The 20,748-nt window shown below is 39.7% G+C and overlaps 1 protein-coding gene across 1 annotated transcript; it reads left to right on the top strand.

Annotated features, from left to right (window-relative positions):
* Positions 1-2,149: 2,149 nt before the first annotated feature.
* Positions 2,150-2,851, top strand: LOC107811177 (uncharacterized). The gene has a single exon (XM_016636062.1). The coding sequence runs from the start codon at positions 2,150-2,152 to the stop codon at positions 2,849-2,851; it is 702 nt and encodes a 233-aa protein (XP_016491548.1).
* The last annotated feature ends 17,897 nt before the right edge of the window (positions 2,852-20,748 follow it).

Genomic DNA, 20,748 nt, shown 5'->3' with positions numbered 1-20,748 from the left:
ACTGCAAGACTGTATGGTATAAACAATCTATTGAAATTGATGGAATGGTCATGTGGCTACAAAAATGGACTCCAGATTTTAGACGGGAGGAGGATTCCCCAATAGCACCAATTTGGGTACTTCTGCTGGGTCTTCCATTTCACTGCCATATGTGGTATTACATAAAGCAGATTTTGAGCCCAGTTGGTGTTCCTCTATCAATGGATTTAGCCACGGACTACAGAACTAGACTAGGGATGGCCAAGGTCAGAGTGGAGGTGAATCTAACAAAGCCGCGTCTTCAATCTGTGTGGTTTAGGCAGGAGGATGAATCCAACCCTCTAAAGGGATTCACTCAGAAATTGGAGTATGAGGGAGTTCCAAAATACTGTAAACATTGCAGGATTTTGGGCCATTCAGTAGTTCAATATAAAATTCTGGAGAAGGAAAGACAAAAGGAAAAGGAAGCCAAGGATAAGGGATTAGAAGAGAAGAACGACAATAATGAAAAAAACAAGGAGAGACTGGGAATCAAAAAGAATTGGAAGCTAGTAAAACCAATGGGATCCAGCTAAACAGGTGGATCAGCAGAATAAGGAAAGTGGAGAAGCTAGTACCTCTAACAAATGTATTAGTTTTGGGCAGAATACCAAGGAAGTTAATGACAAGAATCAATGGCAAGTTCCCAACATGAAGAGAAACAGGAAAAAAAGAAAGGAGGAGGAAAAAGCCAAGGATCAAGATGAAAAGAAGAAGAACTCTGATCATGAAAAAGAACAAGAAGATGAATCGATCAGCAAAGAGAGAATAATCAACAAGAAGTGTAAACAAGAGAAGAGGAATAAAAATGCCGCACAAAAAAAGTATAGTCCTTTTCAAAACTGCTGCTGTGCAAAGAAAGAGTAAGAAGAAGAATAACATGAACAACAAAAGTAAAATACAAATCCCTCCTAATACAGTGGTTGAATAATTGCTTAAAGAATTCACTGAATAGAATTATGATAAACAAGCAAAGAAAAATCAAGGCAAGGAGAATTTCTCTACAGAAACGCTGGATAAGGATAAATGGACAATTCCAGAAGATAACAACTTGATCAACAAAGTAAGGGAAGCTCATAAAAGACAGCCTAACAAGGTAATGACCACAACTACTTCACAAGAAATGGCGGAGAGCAACAATGGATGCAATATCATATGTGATTCTGGTGAAAATAAAGAAAGAAGTGCGAGTTCTGACCAAGGGCACCTGGAGAGTACACAAGATGAAATGTATGATAGAAGAAAACAATGTGAAGAGGATATATTTGAAACAAGGGAGAGGGGACATAGACTCCAAACTTTCAGACAAGTAGTATTGACACTGAGCTAAAAAATGCACCACCAATCCAATTGGTTGTGGACTTATGCTGTAACAATACTTCTAGTTGTGACAGGAAAAAAAATTTAGAGGAAGGAGCAAATCTACAGCAACTCGATGAAGTACATACAGAACCAAGAAAAGATATAGAAAGAGAAAATGCAGGGAACTCAGGGAATACTCAAAACGAAGAGGAGACTGAAAAAGGTAATTGCTCACCTAATGATAGAGGAAGAAGCAGACAGAGAGGAAAAGGAAAAAGAGTCAAAGAGAAAAACTCTCCTGTTCCACATAGGAAAGGAGCTAAAATAAGAACCTTAAACCTCTAGTTTTTCCATGATTAGTGCAATTTTCTGGAATATTAGAGAGGTAAGGTCCAAAAAAGCAATTCACAGATTAAAAAAATTGATTAACATCAACAAAAATGACTTTGTTGCTATCTTTGAACCTTTCATTGATAGTGGAAAGATTGAGGGCTACAAGAAATTCTTGGGCTTTCAACACTGCCTAGCAAATACCAATGGCCAAATATGGTATTTCTGGAATTGTCAGGCGGATATAGCTGCAAACGAGGATCAACAACTCACTTTACGTATTAAAGACAATGACATGAGTGATATCCATGTTACTGCTGTATATGTAAAGTGTACTGCCAGGGAGAAAAAAGATCTTTGGGCCAATATTGAAGACATTAGCAATAACATTACTGGCCCATGGTGCATTGGAGGAGATTTCAATATAATCATGGACTCAGAAGAGAAGCTGGGAGGCAGACCTCATTGATCTCATAAAAACATTGATTTCACTGCTACTATGGAATATTGTGGCCTTGTGGACTTAGGCTACGTTGGACCTAGGTTTACTTGGTGCAACAATCGAAGACCCAGCAAAAGAATTTGGAAAAGACTCGACAGAATTCTTGTGAATGATAAATGGATGCAAAACTTTCATAATAATTATTTTAGGCATTTAGTAAGGACTGGTTCGGATCATCTACCTCTCCTTACGAAATGTCACAGTGAGAAGCAGGAAGTGATTAAATATTTCAGGTTCCTTAATCTCTGGGTGCAACAACCAGATTTTTTAGAGGTTTTCCAGAACAATTGGAGCACACAGGTCACAGGTAATGCTATGTGGAGATTGAAATGCAAACTACAGGTCCTTAGTAAAAGGCTTGGCCAGTGGTCCAGTGAACGCTTAGGAGACATCTACGACCAGTTCAATAATTGGGAAGCAAAAGTGCAACAACTTGAAGAACTCGACCTTCACATGAACACTGAAGACAACAGGGAAGAACTAAATAAAGCTCATACGGAGTACGTTAAATGGCTTGGAGTACAGGAAAGCATTTTAAGGCAAAAGTCACAAATAAAATGGTTCCAGGAAGGAGACTACAATACTAGATATTTTCACAGTGTGCTTAGAGACAAAAGAAGAAGATTGTATCTCCATAGAATCAAAAATCACAGAAACAGGTGGGTCAAAGGTGACGACAAAATTGCAAAGGCTCCATAAATCATTTTGAAAGTCTGTTTAACATGGAGGATCCAGTAATGAATGATCAACTCCTAGAATGCATCCCTAATTGTATTTCGACAGAGGTGAATGAGTCCTTGATTGCTATTCTAACAATGAGTAAACTCAAAAATGTTGTTTTCAGTATGAATGACAATAGTTCAGCTGGTCCGGATGGCTTCAATGGAGTTTTTTTTCAAAGCTGCTGGGAGATCATTAAGGAAGACATCATAGCCTTTGTTCAGGAAGTTTTTAGGGGCAAAAACCTTACTAAGTTCTACTCTCATTCATGTTTGGTTCTTATACCAAAAGTGGAGTCTCCAGCTAACTTCTCTGAACTTAGGCTCATTAATCTGGCTAATTTCACAACTAAGATCATCTCAAAGGTGTTGGCAGCCAGACTTAATGGTCTCCTTCTAATGATTATCTCAAATAATCAGAGTGATTTTGTAAAAGATAGACTCATAATAGAGAACATCATGCTTGCTCAAGAAATCATTCAATGTATTGGCAAGGAAAACAGAGGGGGCAATAGTATCATGAAACTAGACATGACCAAGGCTTATGACAGATTATCTTGGTCTTTCTTAGCCTCAGTGCTGAGAAGATTTGGTTTTGCCAAACAATGAATTGATATTATATGAAGATTGATATCGGATGTGTGGTACTCTATAGTGATCAATGGTACCAGAAATGGCTTTTTTACCTCTTCACGAGGCCTTAAACAAGGAGACCTTTTATCTCTCTCCTTATTCATCATTGCGGCAGAAGTGTTAACTAGGTCTCCCAACAAGCTTCTTTCCAATCCTGACTTCAGCCTCTTTGACATAAACCAAAGGGGCCCCAAAATCAATCACCTTGCATACGGGGATGATATAGTAATCTTCAGTGAGGGGTAACAATAATTTTATAAGGCTGATCATGAAGTAGATTAGCAAATATGAGAAAGATTTTGGGCAAAAAATCAACAAAGAAAAAAGCTTCTTTCTAACTGATCCTAAAGCAAGAGCCCATATAATCAATAGAATGAGAGAAGCTACAGGTTTCATGAATTAAAATTTCCCTTTCAACTACCTTAGCTTCCCGTTATATTTGGGGAGAAAGAAACTTTCATACTTTGATCCTATGGTGGACAAAATTGCTAAGAGATTGAATGGGTGGCAAGACAAGCTTTTAAATTGTGGGGGACGTATGGTCCTAATAAAAAGTGTTCTCCAATCCCTTTCAATTTATACTCTATCTGCAATGAGCCCCCCAAAGGGCACTTTAAAATTGATTGAAAGGTATTTTGCTAACTTTTTCTGGGGTTCTGCAGGTGAAAAGAGAAAGTATCATTGGAGCTCTTGGAGGACTATGTTCCCCTAAGGATGAGGGAGGAATAAGTGTTAGGTCCATGGAAGACATCAGCAACACTCTCGCCATAAAAAGATGGTGGAGATTTAGAACTGTAGACTCCTTATGGGCATCATACCTTAGAGCTAAATATTGCATCAGGTCACACCCAGTAGCTAAGAAATGGATATCGAGAAATTCACATGCATGGAAACACATGACTCAAATAAGTAACAAAGTGGAAAAGGTGTATATACTAGAAAGTTAACAAAGGCATTTGCAGTTTTTGGTGGGATAATTGGTCGGGGAAAGGTACTTTAGCAGATCTATTTCCCTATGAAAGAAAGAGAAAGAACACCACTGTGAGGGAATTCATTACAGATGAGGGTTGGGATATGACGAAGTTGACTAATGCACTTGATGATCACACAACTCTGCAAATCAGAGACATTGCTCTAGGAGATACTAACAAGGATGACTATGCCATTTGGGATGCTGAACCTAGCGGCCATTACACTAATAAGAGTGCTTGGTAGAAGATTAGAAGCAGGAAGCAGAAGAATGAAGCACTAAATAAGATTTGGCTCAATTGCATACCTTTCAAAATCTCTTTCCTTTCTTGGAGATCGTACCTTGGTAAGCTTCTTTTTGATGAAATTATTACTAAATTTGGTAATCAAATTATTTCTAGATGCAGGTGTTGTCAGAGTCCAAAACAGGACACCATTCAACATGTCTTCATTGAGGGGGATGTAGCCAAATTTCTCTGGAATAGCTTCGGAGCTCTTTTGGGCATCAAATATGAAACCTGGCCAATTAGAAGAGTTCTCAAAAATTGGCGAGACGAGAAGCCTAAGAACAATATCCACAAGTTCATTCTTCGAGAAGCACCATTAGCCATCAATAGGGAAATATGGAAAAGTTGGATAACATGTAGATATGGCGAGCAAAAGAAGTTCCAACCGAGGAAAATAGAGCATCAAGTAATATGGATTATGCAAGCAGCTTTGAGTATGGCCTTCCCCAAATGTAGAGTTACATGCCCATGGCCTATGTTCTGTGAAAAAGGAGAGCATTGGAACCCGACTCTAAAAGTGCATCAAGTAACCTAGAAAATCTCCCACTGGAAGGAAAAAAATCAATACTGATGGAAGCTATATAAAAGAAACGGGAAAAGCTGGAATAGCAGGAATTATTAGAAACAAAGAAGGTGATATGATAATATCATTCTCCTTGCCAGTCCAAAACAACACCACAATAGCATTGAAGCAATGGCCGCTAAAGTAGGAGTTCAATGGTGTATACAACAGGGGTTAATGACTTCTATTTGGAGATTGACTCACAGATAGTAGCCAATATGCTCATTGCTAGAAATACCGACAACCTCCATTTAAAAAGCCTGATTGAAGACATGACTAGGCTCATGAACCATGTCGAAGTTACCATTGCACACTGCTTCAGGGAATCAAACCAAATGGCTGATACTTTGGCAAAAAATGCAGCAAAGAACGGGAGCAATGGCTATTACTATACTTTCCAACAACTCCCAACAAATGCTAAAGGACCTTTCCAGCTGAATAAATGGAAACTACCTAGTTTTAGAATTAGGTACGATAAAGCCAATTTTTTTGTGAGTTGATGTACATTCTTTTGTAAGATATGAGAGGTAGGATATATTTTCATTACCTTACCTTTCATATCTTTTTCTCAGGAGGTAAGATCCATGCCCCCCTCTATTGTACATAATCTTTTTTTTTGTGGGAATAGATATAGTAGGGGTCTCGCCAAACCCCCCCAACACTCCAGGTGATGAGAACCTGGGTGATTGGCTTTAATTTAAAAAAAATGGCCCACAAAAGTCTTTATACGCTTTATTGTGATTTCTGAGAATTTATGTTGGAATATCATATGAAAATTAGTATAATTATTGTGATATAATAATAAAAATAAGAATTACAAAATACTTTTACCATGATTCTTCAATGATTTATGAAATATATAAGTTGAAGAATTTGAATGATCTTTAGTCTTTTATAGAGTTGTGAATGAAGAGGTTGCCCTATAACTCCTAGAAAAACAAATTGATGAATGACAATATAAAATCTTAAAAATAACTAATGTTGAATTAATATTTTACAAAAATAACTTAATATATTAAAAAAGATATGGAGATATCATTTATTGGATGAATACAAAAATAAAGAAAAATAATAATATTACTTTTTTAAACACCTTTTATCTTATATTGTTTCATCTTTATTGCTTCAAGTTTGCTATTTTAGCAAATTGACTCTAAAAACTATATTGTGCTATAATTGATTTTGCTCTACTTTCGGATTTCTTCTACTGCCAATGCTCTTCTTGTAAAAAAGCAAGTTTATGCATCTTAAAAGGTTTATCAACTCGAAAAAAATTTACTTGCAGGACAATTTTGAAAAACTCTTTCAAATTATACATCGTTTGAAGTATAAAATTATAAATTTGATGCATTCTTGAAATACATGGAATTAATTTGTGGCACAAAATTCATGTTATGGAAAGATACAAACATTAATTACAAGCTCGGTCCGTTATTTATAACTATTCTCTGGGAGAAATTCATGTTACAAAAAAAATTACTCGTAGAAAAACTATCTAAGTGTTTCGTGTAGAAAGGTCAGCCAACGAAATTGTTACCTTTAAAAATGGATAACAATTGAATTTATACGTGATTTTAAGGATATGCGGATTGATTCAATACAAATGATTTACGACGTTAGACAAGCAAATAAAAAATAGAACAAACTGCCAAATCAGTGATGATAGTGAGTCCAGGCTCAGCTAAAAGCTTAACAAGAAGCCTATTTTTGGTTCCGAGCCAACGCTTATGAAGAACTTATGAACAAAAGCAAGAACATTGAATAACTTGTAAAAATAGAGAAAACATATGTATATTGCCTTGGTATGTGTGTTACATAGTGTTTATTAAATAAATAACTCTCTCTTTATATAGTAGAGGGGTTTTACCCTAAATACAATCCTAAGAAAAGTAAAAATTCTTCCTTTTCGATAATCACTTATACATTGCTGGTACGTGCCGAGATTTACGTCGTGATATCTGGTCGGGTACGGATATCATGGCCCTTTGTTAATCGTGTGAGGTTGTTCGGTAACTCTCTCTGAGGTTTCGGACCGGGTCGGGGGCATGGTCTCGATGGTTCTGAAAACGTGTGTTGTGTTCGAGCCTTGAAACAGGAAACTCCCAACTTCAACTCCGATTCCATGCAGTTATGCCCTCACTTTGTTTGCCCCACCGGTAAACCGGGGTGCTCATTACCCACGGTTCTACCCGTATACAGATAGTCCCCTCATTTCTCAGAGAACAGGTTTGCCGAAATGATGAGAAATGATAGATGTTCTCCGGTTCCTTCTCCCGTATATTATAACAAAAATGACGAAGAAGCCAAAACATCCCGTCAGTTGCGTCATTCTGACTTCGTACACGTGTCAACTATCAGCTGGTTGCCTCCGAATGCGAAGCGACACAAACTTTCTCTATAAAAGCTTCTATAGGTTGTTCTTTTACCACTTTCTGACCTAGCTTCTACCTTCGAACTTTCTAGTTATCATCAAATTTCTCCAAACCTTCACATCTTCATCCTTGTTCTTCAAACTTTTATAGTGATCTCCAGGTTTTTACCCAGATTTTCCTCAATTCACTATACTCAACTCTTCATCCTCCAAACTTATTCTTATTTTCCTTAATTCACTATACTCAACTCTTCATCCTCCAAACTTATTCTTTTTTCTTCAAATTTTCAAATCTTTTCATATAGAAATGGCCAAAACATCTAAATCAGCTCCTCAACAGGCTTCCTCTTCATCTTTCCAACCGACCGTCGATACCAAGGCGGTTATTCTTGATATAGTTATCCTCAAGATGGCTGCTCCCAACGTGGCTTCCGACGAACTAGCCCCCGAGCCTCCCTTGAAAATGTTTATTCCTGAGGGCTACTCAATTGTAGACGACTTCAAGATCGAGAAACCCTCGTCAAAACAGGACCGGGGTGAAGGAGCATCGAGGTATATGTGCTCCACTACTGAACACGTTCTTCATATGGTCTGAGAGGAATATAAATGGGAAGGCAAGGACGTAGTAGTCCCCGAGCCTGAGGATGCTATGACTACCCACATGAAGGGGTTTTTGGATTTTTGCAAGAGATACGAGGTTCCCCTCTGTGAGCACGTGATTTTTGCCCTATATATGAATTATTCCCAAAATCCCAAACAAAATAATTTTTCTTTATTTTTACAATTTTTGTGTGTTTTGGTGTCATCTTCGGATAATTGTTGCATTTTATTTGTGCGTGTTAATTTTTATAAAATACAAAAATACGCATTTTTGTTTTGCATTTAGGTTTTAGTTTATATTTTTAGTATCAATTAGAGATTAATTTGTTTAGAACAAAACATGAGGAATCACCAAAAAATAGTTCACTCTTGCATTTTTAATGATTTTATTATGAATTTGTCACAAAATAGTTTTTGAACAATTTTAGGAATTAATTAGTCTTTGTTTTAAAATAATCAGGATTTCGTGTTAAGCCTTACATCTTTACAAAAATTATAAAAATTATTATAAAAATTGTGAAAAAGCAAGAAAATGAAAAATAATAATAAGAGTATAAAAGTGGTCTTAGTTGAGACCCAAAATTTGGGCCAAATGCACTAAAATTCCAGGCCCAAACGCCTCAAACATTTCTAAATTCAGTCCAGCCCAGGTCCTTACCCGGTCTGCCCCCCCCCCATTCTAAATGAAACGGCGTCGTTTCGGGGTCCTTGGATCAGGACCGTTGGATCTCATCAATCCAACGGTCCGGAACTAACTAGGTTACAGGTATTTAAGTGTCCAAACCTTCCCCCTACCCCCATTTGCATCGTCTTCTTCACCCCACTGCTTCTCCCCAAACCCTAATCCACGTCGCCCTAAATCCCTAGCCGGCGGTGAACACAAACTATGCCGTTCACCCTGAGATTAACACCACAGATCCCCCTCACTCTCCTATTTCCATTGCACCTATTAGTTCAACTCGAACAAGGCCGGAACTCTTCGAATCTTAATTTGAAGTTTTCCGGCCAGGTGACAAGTTTGTCCAAATCAGTCCAAAATCACACCCCACAACCCCCGGCCCTTCCTCAACACTAATCCGTGGTTGTTTTCTTTCAAATCGCCATGAAACGGCCCACATCTTAGATCTGAAAATTTCTGGCCAAACCCTAAAACCAAATCCTTTTGATTTCGAACCGTAGTATCCTTAACCATGTGTTCTCTTGTAAGAACACATGGTTAGGGATGTTACGCGTCAAAAATCTGGAAGGATTCAGATGATTATGACTGGCCGGAATCCCTTATGCCTTTGTGAGTTTTTCTTTTTTTTACTGCTTCTTTTACTCGCATGATTGAAGTATTATTTACAGTTGTTGTTTCATTATTTGTTCTGTTAATTTTCAGGTTTAATTGTGTTAGTTTAAGTTCTGTTAATTACTATTGATTCTGGGCTTGATATTTGGTTGAATGATTGTGAGTTCATGGTTTAAGAATTAGTTTTAAGTTCATTTAACATTAATCATGGTAGCTTAAGCTCAGTTTAATTTCGTTTAGCTTGTTTGAGTTGGTTAATTGAACAAAATTAGTTCAGTCAGTCTAATTAGTTAGTTTCTGATTGCTAGTTAATTAATTTTAGTTAGTCTCAGAATGGTTTAGGATATTGGGTATAGCTGTTAATGATGAGGGTAGGTTCAGTGATTTTGAAAGGCTTTCAAGGGTAATCTGGGTATGGAAAAGGGTAGTTCTGATAGGAATAGTAATATCAAAGTATATGGAAGGGCAGTATAGGTATTGTTTGGGTAGAGGAATACCTTAGGGCCTTCTAGAATGGGGTACAAGTGCAAATTTTAATAGTTGTAGTGCAGTTACTTGTTTAGCAAGATAAGACTAGAGGGACTGAATTGAAAATAGGGAGGGACTGATTGGCAAATCAGAACCTAATCTATTCTTTTTGGGTTTTGCTTATAAAAAGGCATAAAATGCCTTGGGAAAGGGGGCTCTCTCCATCTTTCTGCCTTGAACTCTAAGTCTCAATTGGAGCATTCATTGTTGCTTTTGATTTCAATCAGCATTTTATTTTCCAAAAACTATTCAGAAGACAAAAACATCAAAATATGGAGAAATCTGAAACAGCTTCACAGTTTCATCACTAGTTTTTGGTTTCAACTGTGAGGGTCAGGGGTATGCTAGAAGTATGTTAAACTGATCTGTGGGAATTTGCTTATATTTTTGGTTTCAAAGCAATCTGCATGTGTTTCTGTGGTGTAACACTGTTGGGTTTGTTGCTGTTGCCGTGGAAAATAGCTGATTCCTCTCCTTTTCTCTATTTACATTCCAATTTCCAGGTACATTTCCCTGAATCTCACTGATGTGTACTCGTTGAAGTTGAAACAAAATGTTCCAGGGCCTGTTATTCAACTGAAAGCAGCCTGTATTTTTGATAGTGTAGTCTCCTATTATGTAATTGGCAGATATGTGTATAATTAAACTTGTTCAGTAGGGTCGATTACATGTTGAATGATGCGTAATTTTGAACTGTTGAATTGGGCATTTGAAATAGCTTTGAGCATGGGACTGGTCTGATCTGAAAGTTTGTATGACTTCAATAGTCATCAGTAGCAATTAGACCTATGTACATGACATGAGAATTCATGAGTAAGTTTGTTTGCATTTAGCTTAATTATTGGTATTTTCGACATTATAGTGTAGTAGAAGGTTTGCTTTTGTTTTAAGATTCTGAAATTGTGTGAAGGCAAATCGTAATTATGGTAAGTAGATTGGTGTTGAAATCAGTTGGAAATCATGAGACAAACTCATTCATAATTGACTTAGTTCATTAAAAACAGCAGGTCTTGATAGGCAATTGGTAGGATAGATCGTTTAGGTTTTTTTGAGTTTCCCGGCTTTTGTTAAAATGAAGGTATGCATGGTCAGTGTAGTGACTCATTGATATTATATCAATTGTTGCAATGGAAACATATTCATCTTCGTTGGGCCGTTCGGGCTGCATCAAGGCCCTGAGGCAGGCCCAATTCTCCTTTAAATTTGGTTCTTAGTCTATTTCAGTAATCTATTTCCAAATTAACTAGTCTTTTAGAGATACACAAGTAAATAGGAAATCGTAGATATTTCGGGATTGCTACTAGCCTCGCCTAAACAAATCACATGCGCGGACTGTCAACAATGGGTTATTAAAATGATTAGAAATTGGGATGGCCATTTAGTAAATTCCATGGTCTTCCTTAAAATCATATTACATTAGAATCTTTAAGCTCGATTTAATTGAATAACCTTCTTAAACTCGGGTGCGCATTGATGCGACCCAAATCCAAATCTCGATGAAGTCGAAATGTGTTGACAATCACGGGCGCATTGATCGCGACGTGGTTCGAGACGCGCTTTCGCGACATCGTAATTCTTAAAAATAAATAATGATAGAAAAGAGGTTCACAATTGAGACGAGCCTCACCGCACAAAAATAAATAAATGTGGGGCCCTCAACCAATAATTATCGAAATAATTAGAATTTGGGATGGCCGTTTAGCGAACTTCATGGCTGTTCCCCAAAATCATACTACGTTAGCATCTTTAGGCTTGATTTAATTAAATTACTTTCCTAAATTCGGGTGTGCATTTATGCGACCCAAATCCAAATCTCAACGTATGACGAAATGTGTTGACAACCACGGGTGCATTGATTGCGACGTGGCCCGAGACACATTTCCACAACGTTGCAATTCTTTTTAAAATCTAATGATAAAAGCGGTGTAAAATTAATAAAAGGCACACGAGCTAGCATGTATTAAAATCAGATAAAATCAAATACAATAGTTAAGCGACCGTGCTAGAACCACGGAACTCGGGAATGCCTAACACCTTCTCCCGGGTTAATAGAATTCCTTACTCGGATTTCTGGTTCGCGGACTGTTAACAGATTCATATTTTTCCTCAGTTCGGGATGCAACCGGTGACTTGGGACACCATTAATATCCCAAGTGGCGACTCTGAATAATTAATAATTAAATCCCGTTCCGAATGTCCTTTAATTGAAAAAACTCCTTTACGCCCTTTTGCGGGGTGTAGGTGCAAAAAAGGAGGTTTGACAGCTCTGGCGACTCTGCTGGGGATTGAACCCAGAATCTCTGGTTCAGGGTTCAGAATTCGAGCTTAGAAAAATTGTTGTATTTAATTATATCTAATTTTCTTACATGTTTTGCTGAGTGTGCTCAATGTTACCGCTTTGATATTATCTGAACTGCATATAAACTGTGCCGACACCCTTCTCTCTTCAACTCCGGGGATGTGCTTACTGGTTGAGACTCCCTATTCTGTTAGTGTCATACCTTGAAATAAGAAAGAGGCCGGACAAGTTACGAAGCCGGATGGCCTTTTGGTTCCTGGTAAGTTGCCCCCTCCTCGACTCGAGTTGTCCGCTCGGGTACACAGTCTAGAACACTGACCCAGGTTTTGAACATAGAAGAACATGACTTCATGCCGGATCCCTAGTAGGAACGCTTATTTGCATCACGTTGCATTTGATTTAGGGGACTCAACACAGGGGTTGGGTCCGTCTAGGACTAGCAACCTTAAAATGAAAAGACCATCCTGATGCATCCTATTTGCTCTGTACATATATTTGTTTCGAACCTGCATGTTGATCGGTTTCTGAATCTCGGAAATGTTGGAAAATTGAGAAAAAAAGAGAGAAAAGAGAAAAAAAGAGAGAAGAAAATATCAGTTAGAGAGTTAATTGATTATTTTAGAAATAAAAAATCAATGACCAATTACTGGCGAAACTCTGCCGAAATTCTGAGAAAATGAAAAAGAATGTTTTACTAAAAAGCAAAGAAAAATAGGAAAAAGAGTCTTTTATTTTTGGAAAGTCGGTTGTTGAAAAAGAAAAGGATAAAAAGAGTCTTTGTTTTAGTTTGAAAAACATAAGTTGCTTCATTATTTGTTGAAAAAGGAAAGGGAAAAGAGTCATTTATTTTTAGTTTGGGAAAATAGGTTGTTTTATTGTCTGTGAAAAATGAAAAAGAAAAAAAGAGTCTGTTATTTTTAACTTGGAAAAATAGGCTGTTTTATTTGTTGAAAAGAAAAAAAAAGAGTCTTGTTTCTAGAAATTGTTTTTATTCGCTTATGAAATGCTGAAAATAAAAATGGAAAAGAGTCATGTTTTAAATTAGTTCGGTTAATTTGCCCGAACTACGCAGGTTTGATTCTCACAGGGCGTGAGATACGTAGGCAACCCTCATCGGGTCCAACCTCCACTTTGCAAAAATAACCAAAAAATATATATCAATTTTTTTTTTCATAAATAAACCATGTGATGCCGTTTTTGTCAAAATTAGCAAATGTTCCCAAAACGGGACACCGGAAGGCTGATTCTGCGTAAATAGCCTTAAAATCTTTGTCCACAAGTTTATTTTTTGTGTCAAACAAAAGTTTTTCTGTTGTTTAAAACGCTTTAATAAATGTGCAGGATGAGCACAATGGTGAATGAGCCCTTTTCAATAATGACCAAAATCTCTTTTGAGCTGCAATTATGCTGGAATGACTTAGGCAAAGAGGGGCAAGATGAAGTGAGAAAATACTTGAAAGACCTCCCGGATTTATTAAACATCCAGCCTCGGGGGATATTATTAGGGCATTGGTCGCCCATTGGGATTCAACACATAATGTATTTCATTTTTCAGACTTTGAGCTCACCCCAACATTGGAAGAAATAGCGGGGTACATTGGAAGCGATCAAGCTCCACTGAGATTCAAATACTTAATTGCTCCTAGGGCCATTACCGTACACCGATTCCTGGATTCCTTGAAAATACCCCGGACAGTTCATCACCCAGATTTTGCAAAGGGTTTCTGCAGTTTCCGCTTCATGTATGATAAATATGGCCATGTGGGTGGGTTCAATAACCCAGACTTTAAGCTTTGCAGCCGAAATAGCCGACAAAAATGGGAGGAACACAGGCGAGTGGCATTTATGATAGCTTTTTTGGGCCTCGTAATATTCCCGAGGAAAGATGGTAATATTGATTTGAAAGTAGCGGGCGTCGTCAGCACTTTGCAAACCATGGGGAAAAGCACTTTAGCACCTATGATCGTGGCTGATATTTTCCGAGCTCTCACTGCGTGCAAAGCTGGGGGCAAATTTTTTGAGGGATGTAACTTATTGTTACAAATGTGGATGATTGAGCATTTGTGCCCGCGCTCTCAGTTATGGAGTTATGGTTCGACTGAGAAAACTTGTATAGGAGAATTTTGTACGAGAATCAAAGGGGCTAGTCTACCTGAAGGAGTCACGGCTTGGGCATCATTATTTCGAAATCTCAAGGCTAGCCATATACAGTGGGTGCTTGGATGGTTGCCTATCGAAGAAGTCATATATATGCCAGCAGCTCGACCGCATTTTTTGTTGATGGGACTCAAAAGCATACAGCCCTATGCACCATATCGAGTTCCGAGGCAACTTGGGAGATATCAAGTAGTACCAAGAGATGAAGATCTGAGTACCCAGGTGGTCGAAATTAGTCCTGACGGTCGATTCCCCGAGGAAGAAGTTCGTCAAATTTGGAGTGAGTGTCAATATTTGATGGCAAACACTTGTGTGTCTGATAGGGTCAAAGGGGAAATTGCTCCAGGGTATCACGAGTGGTTCAGAGGTGACGTGGTAGGTGGGAGACCAGCTAAAAGACCTCATCTCGAAGATTTTGCTAAGTCATCCCAAGAACAGTGGGACTGGTTAGCAAAGGAAGAAAGCTATCGAGTTGAGATTGGTAAACTAAAGCAGCAAGTGGAAAATTTAAAATTCCAAAACAGTGTACAGGTTGCCGCGGATCAAGGGAAAAAAAAAATAGACTAGCCAGGGAAAATGAAGCACTTAGGGCCCAAATCCGACAGTTGAAGATAATCATCGATAAGCAACCGAGGAGCCGATCCGATGAACAATTGGTAAAAAGATTGGAAAGCGAAGTCAGAGAATGGCGGGATGAGTTCGAAAAATCTGAAAATGTCATAGCAGAACTTAAAGCACAGTGGGCGACGAGAACCGAAGAGCGTCACCAATACTTGAATCAGTTGAAAATGGACCATGAGAAAATTGTTGCCAATTTAAAGAGAAAAGTGGTTGCCCTTGAGGGTAAAGCGGTCAGACAGGCTAGAGATTTTGAAACTGAAAGTGTACATTGTTACAACTTATTGGCCCAAATGGAGGCAGAAGTACAGCAGCTGCAAGACCAGCACTTGCAAGACTCCCGAGCTTTAAAGATGTGCAGCGATCAGATAAGACGTTTGCTCATAGAAAAGAAGCAAACAAAAGACAGGATTAGAGCCATTGCCCATGCTATTGTCAGGAGATGCCGGGTTTGTGAAGACATGACGCGTACTACTTTTGTCTCAGCAGTGATGATCTATGTGAAGCGAACCATGAATGAGTTAGAGCAGCTTGAAAGGGATTTGGATCCTAGACCCGCGGCGAGGCCGAACGACGCCCCGCGGACACCTAAGTTTGAAGCACTAGAATATGCATAATCCGTGTCTATGAGTGTCTACCATTTCGAGTCAGTCTTTTGTACGTCCGTTATCTTTCTGGATTGAGTGTGTTTGCAGGCTTAGAGTTTTTGGTTTGTTTTCAGGTTGCGTTTGTTAGTTTTTTTCCAAAACAAAAGATGTCGAATTTGTAAGAGTCTGTTTTATTAATGAAAGTTGAGCATTTTATTTCCACCCTTATTTTTACATTTATCTGCACGAACTACGCTTGGTCTGATTCATGCGGGGTCACGATACGTAGGCAATATTCATAGGATTCGACCATAACCATAAAGAAAATGAACAAAAATGAAAAGGAAAATAGAAGGAAAACTGAGAAAAAGAGAAAAAAAAGGAAAAGAGCGGAAAAACAGAGAGAGAAAAGAAAAGCACAAGAGAGGGATAAGGTGAAAGAATAGTAAAAGGGAGCAAGGGACGAAACGCCGGGACGACGCATGTAATCGAGCAAACGCATAATAGAAATGAATAACTGTATAAGTGCATTCATGCCAACGTGCGGTTATTAAAATCTGATAAGACCTAATCGCTAACAAAGTGGTTGTCTAAATGTGTGAGTCCAGGCAGGTGGTTAGTTGATTGGAAATTCTGGCAACTCACCCGTACAACACACGGTCGAAAGATCAAGTAAATATGACAGGGCAGGATTCGGAAATCAACATCGTAGACCCTTCGAATGAGGTTGAGGTAACAGATGTGGGTGCTATGAAAGAAGAGATGAGGAAATTAAAAGCACAAATGGCTGAAATGCATCGGACATGGTCGCAGGGACATCCGGCACCACTATATCCCGCCAACCCATCTTACATTCCACCCCTGGCTCAAGCTCAGGAGCCTACCACTCCCCACGAATCTTCAGCTTTCCCTTATCAGGCCCAGGGTTATGGTACCACTTCATACGTTCCCCCAGCTCCATCCTCTAAGCATAACCCTCCACCGCCCATGGTTCCCGTCTTTGTGGCACCTCCCCCAGCTCCACTACATAGATCATCCAGTGAGCCGCTATTCCAAGCTCATGACACCCAATATTACCCTCCCGAACCCACTTTCAAAGTGCCTGAGCCATATACCTATTCCCCCCATTTTGAAATCCCGGGAGAAGTTGAGAAACCGGTTAAGAATGCAGAACAAGAGGAAGTGATTCGTAAAGTCAAAAGCCTGGAACAATCCTTCAGAAACATGCATGGTTTAGGTAACCAAGTTAGCATCGCATACAAAGATTTGTGCCCTTTTCCTGATGTCCAGTTGCCTGCGGGGTTTAAAATGCCGAAGTTTGACTTATATGAGGGGCACGGTGACCCAATAGCCCATATGCGTGGTTTCTGTAGCAAAATGAGAGGTGCTGGGGGAAGGGATGAATTGTTGATAGCATATTTCGGCCAAAGCCTGAGCGGGTCAGCGCTAGAATGGTACACGAGGCAAGTCCCCGGTCGATGGTATACATGGGATGATTTGGCACAAGCATTCATTGGCCATTTTCAATATAATCTCGAGATAGTACCTGATCGTTTGTCATTGTTGAAACTGGAAAAGAAACCTGGGGAAAGTTTTAGAGAATTTGGTTTCCGATGGAGGGAACAAGCTGCAAGGGTTGATCCTCCCATGAGGGAGAGTGAGATGGTAGACTACTTCTTGTAAACATTGGAACCTACCTATTTTGGTCATCTAGTAACATCTGTCAGAAAGTCGTTTAACGAAGTGGTAAAGATGGGAGCCATGATTGAAGAAGGATTGAAATCTAACAAGATATTGAGCTACTCGGCGTTGAAAGCAACCACCCAGGCCATCCAAAGCGGTACTGGTGGTGTGCTTGGGAAGAAGAAGAAAGAAGAAGTTGCTGCAGTTGAAGCTAATGCTTGGTCCAGGCCCAATAACCCCCCACTCTACTACAACCAACCCAGACCCCACCACCCAAACTACCAATATACCCCATATGGCCCACCGCAACACTATTATCTACCACCAGAACCACACTTTTCTATTCACCACGCCCAGACCTACACTCAGCCCCCGGTGCACTCGCAATGGCGTGCACCAAACCCCCAAAACACACATCCACCCCCACAAAACACCTATCCACCGCCCAGGGCAAATAGACCAGGAACCAGCTTCCGCCCAAACCAAGCTTTTAGAAGTGAGAAGGCCCCAAACAGAAAAACATTTACTCCGTTGGAAGAATCTTACACTGCTCTCTTCCATAGATTGAAACAGTTGGGAATGTTGACCCCAATTGAATCCAAAACACCAAACCCCCTTCCCCGAAACCTGGACCATTCTATTAGCTGCGAGTACTGCTCAGGGATGCCGGGGCACGATACGGAAAAATGTTGGAAGTTGAAAAACGCGATACAAGAGCTCATTGATAATCGCCGTATTGAGGTACAGGCTCCAGAGGCCCCGAACATCAATCAAAATCCGTTACCAGCGCATTATGAGGCCAACATGATCGAACTGATACATAAGGGGGCGGAGCCTAAGAAACCTTCGCAGGTAGTTATGATGATTCGTTCTACGGAAGCCAAAGAGAAGACAGTGAGTGCAAGGCCAGTGGTTCAGTTAAAAGCAATAAAAGACAAGCCAGTGTTAGTAATGGGGAAGGGACCGTTTGTGGCCAAGAAAAAGTAGGAGCCAGTCAATATAGTGGTACCAGGGTCAGTATCTGCGCCCGTGGTGGTTGTGAAGGGAGCTTATGTAGAACCGGTTGTCATAAAACCGGTAGTCCAGTTACCCATTGTTGATAGCAAAGCCGTACCGTGGAAATATGACAAGGTAGTGGTGACATACAAAGGAAAGGAAATTGAGGAAGAAAGTTGTGAAGCGCAAGGACTAACCCGGTCGGGACGTTGTTTCGCTTCCGAAGAGTTGAGAAAGGCTAAGGGCGTTAAAGATAATCCAGTACCAGTCAAAAAATCTGTAACGGAAGAAGAGGTAGAAGAGTTTCTGAAAAAGATGAAAGTACAAGATTATTCCATTGTTGAACAACTGAGAAAAACACTGGCTCAAATCTCGTTGTTGTCGTTACTGATTCACTCTGATGAGCATTGCCGAGCTTTGATGAAGATATTGAATGAGGCTCATGTGCATGACAAAATTTCAGTGAACCATCTAGAGACGATTTCCAACAAGATCTTTGAGGTGAACAGGGTAGCATTTTCTGATGATGAATTGCCTATAGATGGCACAGAACATAACAAGGCCCTCTATTTGACGGTCAAATGTGAAGGTTCAATGGTTACTCGGGCTCTAATCGATAACGGGTCGAGCGCTAATATTTGCACGTTATCCACATTGAACAAGTTAAAGATCGATGATGATAGAATCCGAAAAAATAGCATTTGTGTTCGAGGGTTCGACGGAGGAGGAACAAACACAGTAGGGGACATTGTACTCGAATTGACTATTGGGCCAGTCGAGTTCACGATGGAATTCCAGGTGTTGGATGCTGCAGTATCCTATAATCTTTTGCTGGGTCGACCATGGATTCATGCGGCCAAAGCCGTGCCCTCCACGCTGCACCAAATGGTCAAATTCGAGTGGGACAGACAAGAAATTGTGTTACATGGGAAGATCCCACATGCGCCATGAATGATGCCATAGTACCCTTTATAGAGACTGAAGATGATAGGGGACCATGGGTTTATCAGGTCTTTGACATGGTTCCGGTGAGCAGGGTGCCCGAGGGTAAAAGCATGCCATGTCCCAGGGTGCCTGCTGCGACCATCATGGTAGTGACAGAAATGCTGAATAGCGGGTTCGTGCCAGGGAAAGGTTTAGGGGTTGAACTTCAGGGCATTACTCAACCTGTGTCTTTGCCCAAAAATCTGGACACCTTCGGGTTAGGGTTCAAACCAACAGCGACAGATGTCAGAAGGGCCCGTAAATTGAAGAAGAAAGCTTGGGTGCTACCTAAACCAATTCCTTGATTGTCCAGGTCCTTCGTCAGGCTGGGTATCAAGAAACAGCCATCGGCAAAGATGTCAGGTTCGTTAATTGGGGCAGAGGGGAGTTTGGATGAGGTGTTTGAGAAAGTATTTGCTGAAGTAAACATGGTTGAGGCTGGGGAAGGGTCAAGCAGAGCAGACATACAGTACATCGGACCACATGCTAACATCAACAATTGGGAAGCTACTCCTCTTCCAGTTCGGAGGGAGTCGTGGTAGTGGGTTTTGTTTTCCTTTTTGTCACCTGGATTATTCCAGGGTTTGTAATCCAGTTGCTATGTTCCGTCCGTTTGGACGAGTTAAAACCTTGTTGTCTTTACATTTAATGAAATGCAATTTTCTTCGTCCCTAATTATCTTTCCATTTTCTTTTCTTTGCTTTCTTTGTACAGTTCTTTTTATGCTGGTATCAATGATATGACATGCATGAGGAATCTTTGGCCCAGTTTTAAAAGCCAATCTAGCTCAGAAGTAGTAATATAAGAGATCGAATGTGATGATGGGGTGGATCGTAACAATGATAAAGCTTATGAGGAAATTAGTAAAGAATTAAGGCATTTCGAAGAAAAACCCAAACCTAACCTAAATGACACAGAAACAATTAATTTAGGGAACCAAGACAATGTGCGGGAAACTAAAATAAGTGTTCATTTGGAGCCACAACTCAAGGAGGAGATAATTAAAGTATTGCATGAGTACAAAGATGTTTTTGCATGGTCATATGATGACATGCCAGGTCTAAGCACTGATTTGGTGGTTCATAAATTACCCACTGATCCAGCACTCCTTCCTATCAAGCAGAAGTTGAGAAAGTTCAAAACGGACATAAGTGTGAAGATCAAAGAAGAGATTACCAAGCAGTTTGAGGCAAAAGTCATTCAGGTTACGCGGTACCCCACTTGGTTAGCTAATGTCATGCCTGTGCCAAAGAAGGATGGCAAGACCAGGGTGTGCGTCGATTATCGAGACCTTAACAAGGCAAGTCCAAAA

This window comes from Nicotiana tabacum, chromosome 1 (assembly GCF_000715075.1).
Source record: "Nicotiana tabacum cultivar K326 chromosome 1, ASM71507v2, whole genome shotgun sequence".
NCBI classification, from domain to species: Eukaryota; Viridiplantae; Streptophyta; class Magnoliopsida; order Solanales; family Solanaceae; genus Nicotiana; species Nicotiana tabacum.
The sequence above is the reverse complement of the archived record's forward strand: the minus strand, read 5'-3'. Positions and strand labels throughout refer to the sequence as shown.

Bases quoted from the DNA above. Each gene is read 5' to 3' on its own strand.
- LOC107811177 (XM_016636062.1), top strand. From the start codon at position 2,150: ATGGAATATTGTGGCCTTGTGGACTTAGGCTACGTTGGACCTAGGTTT.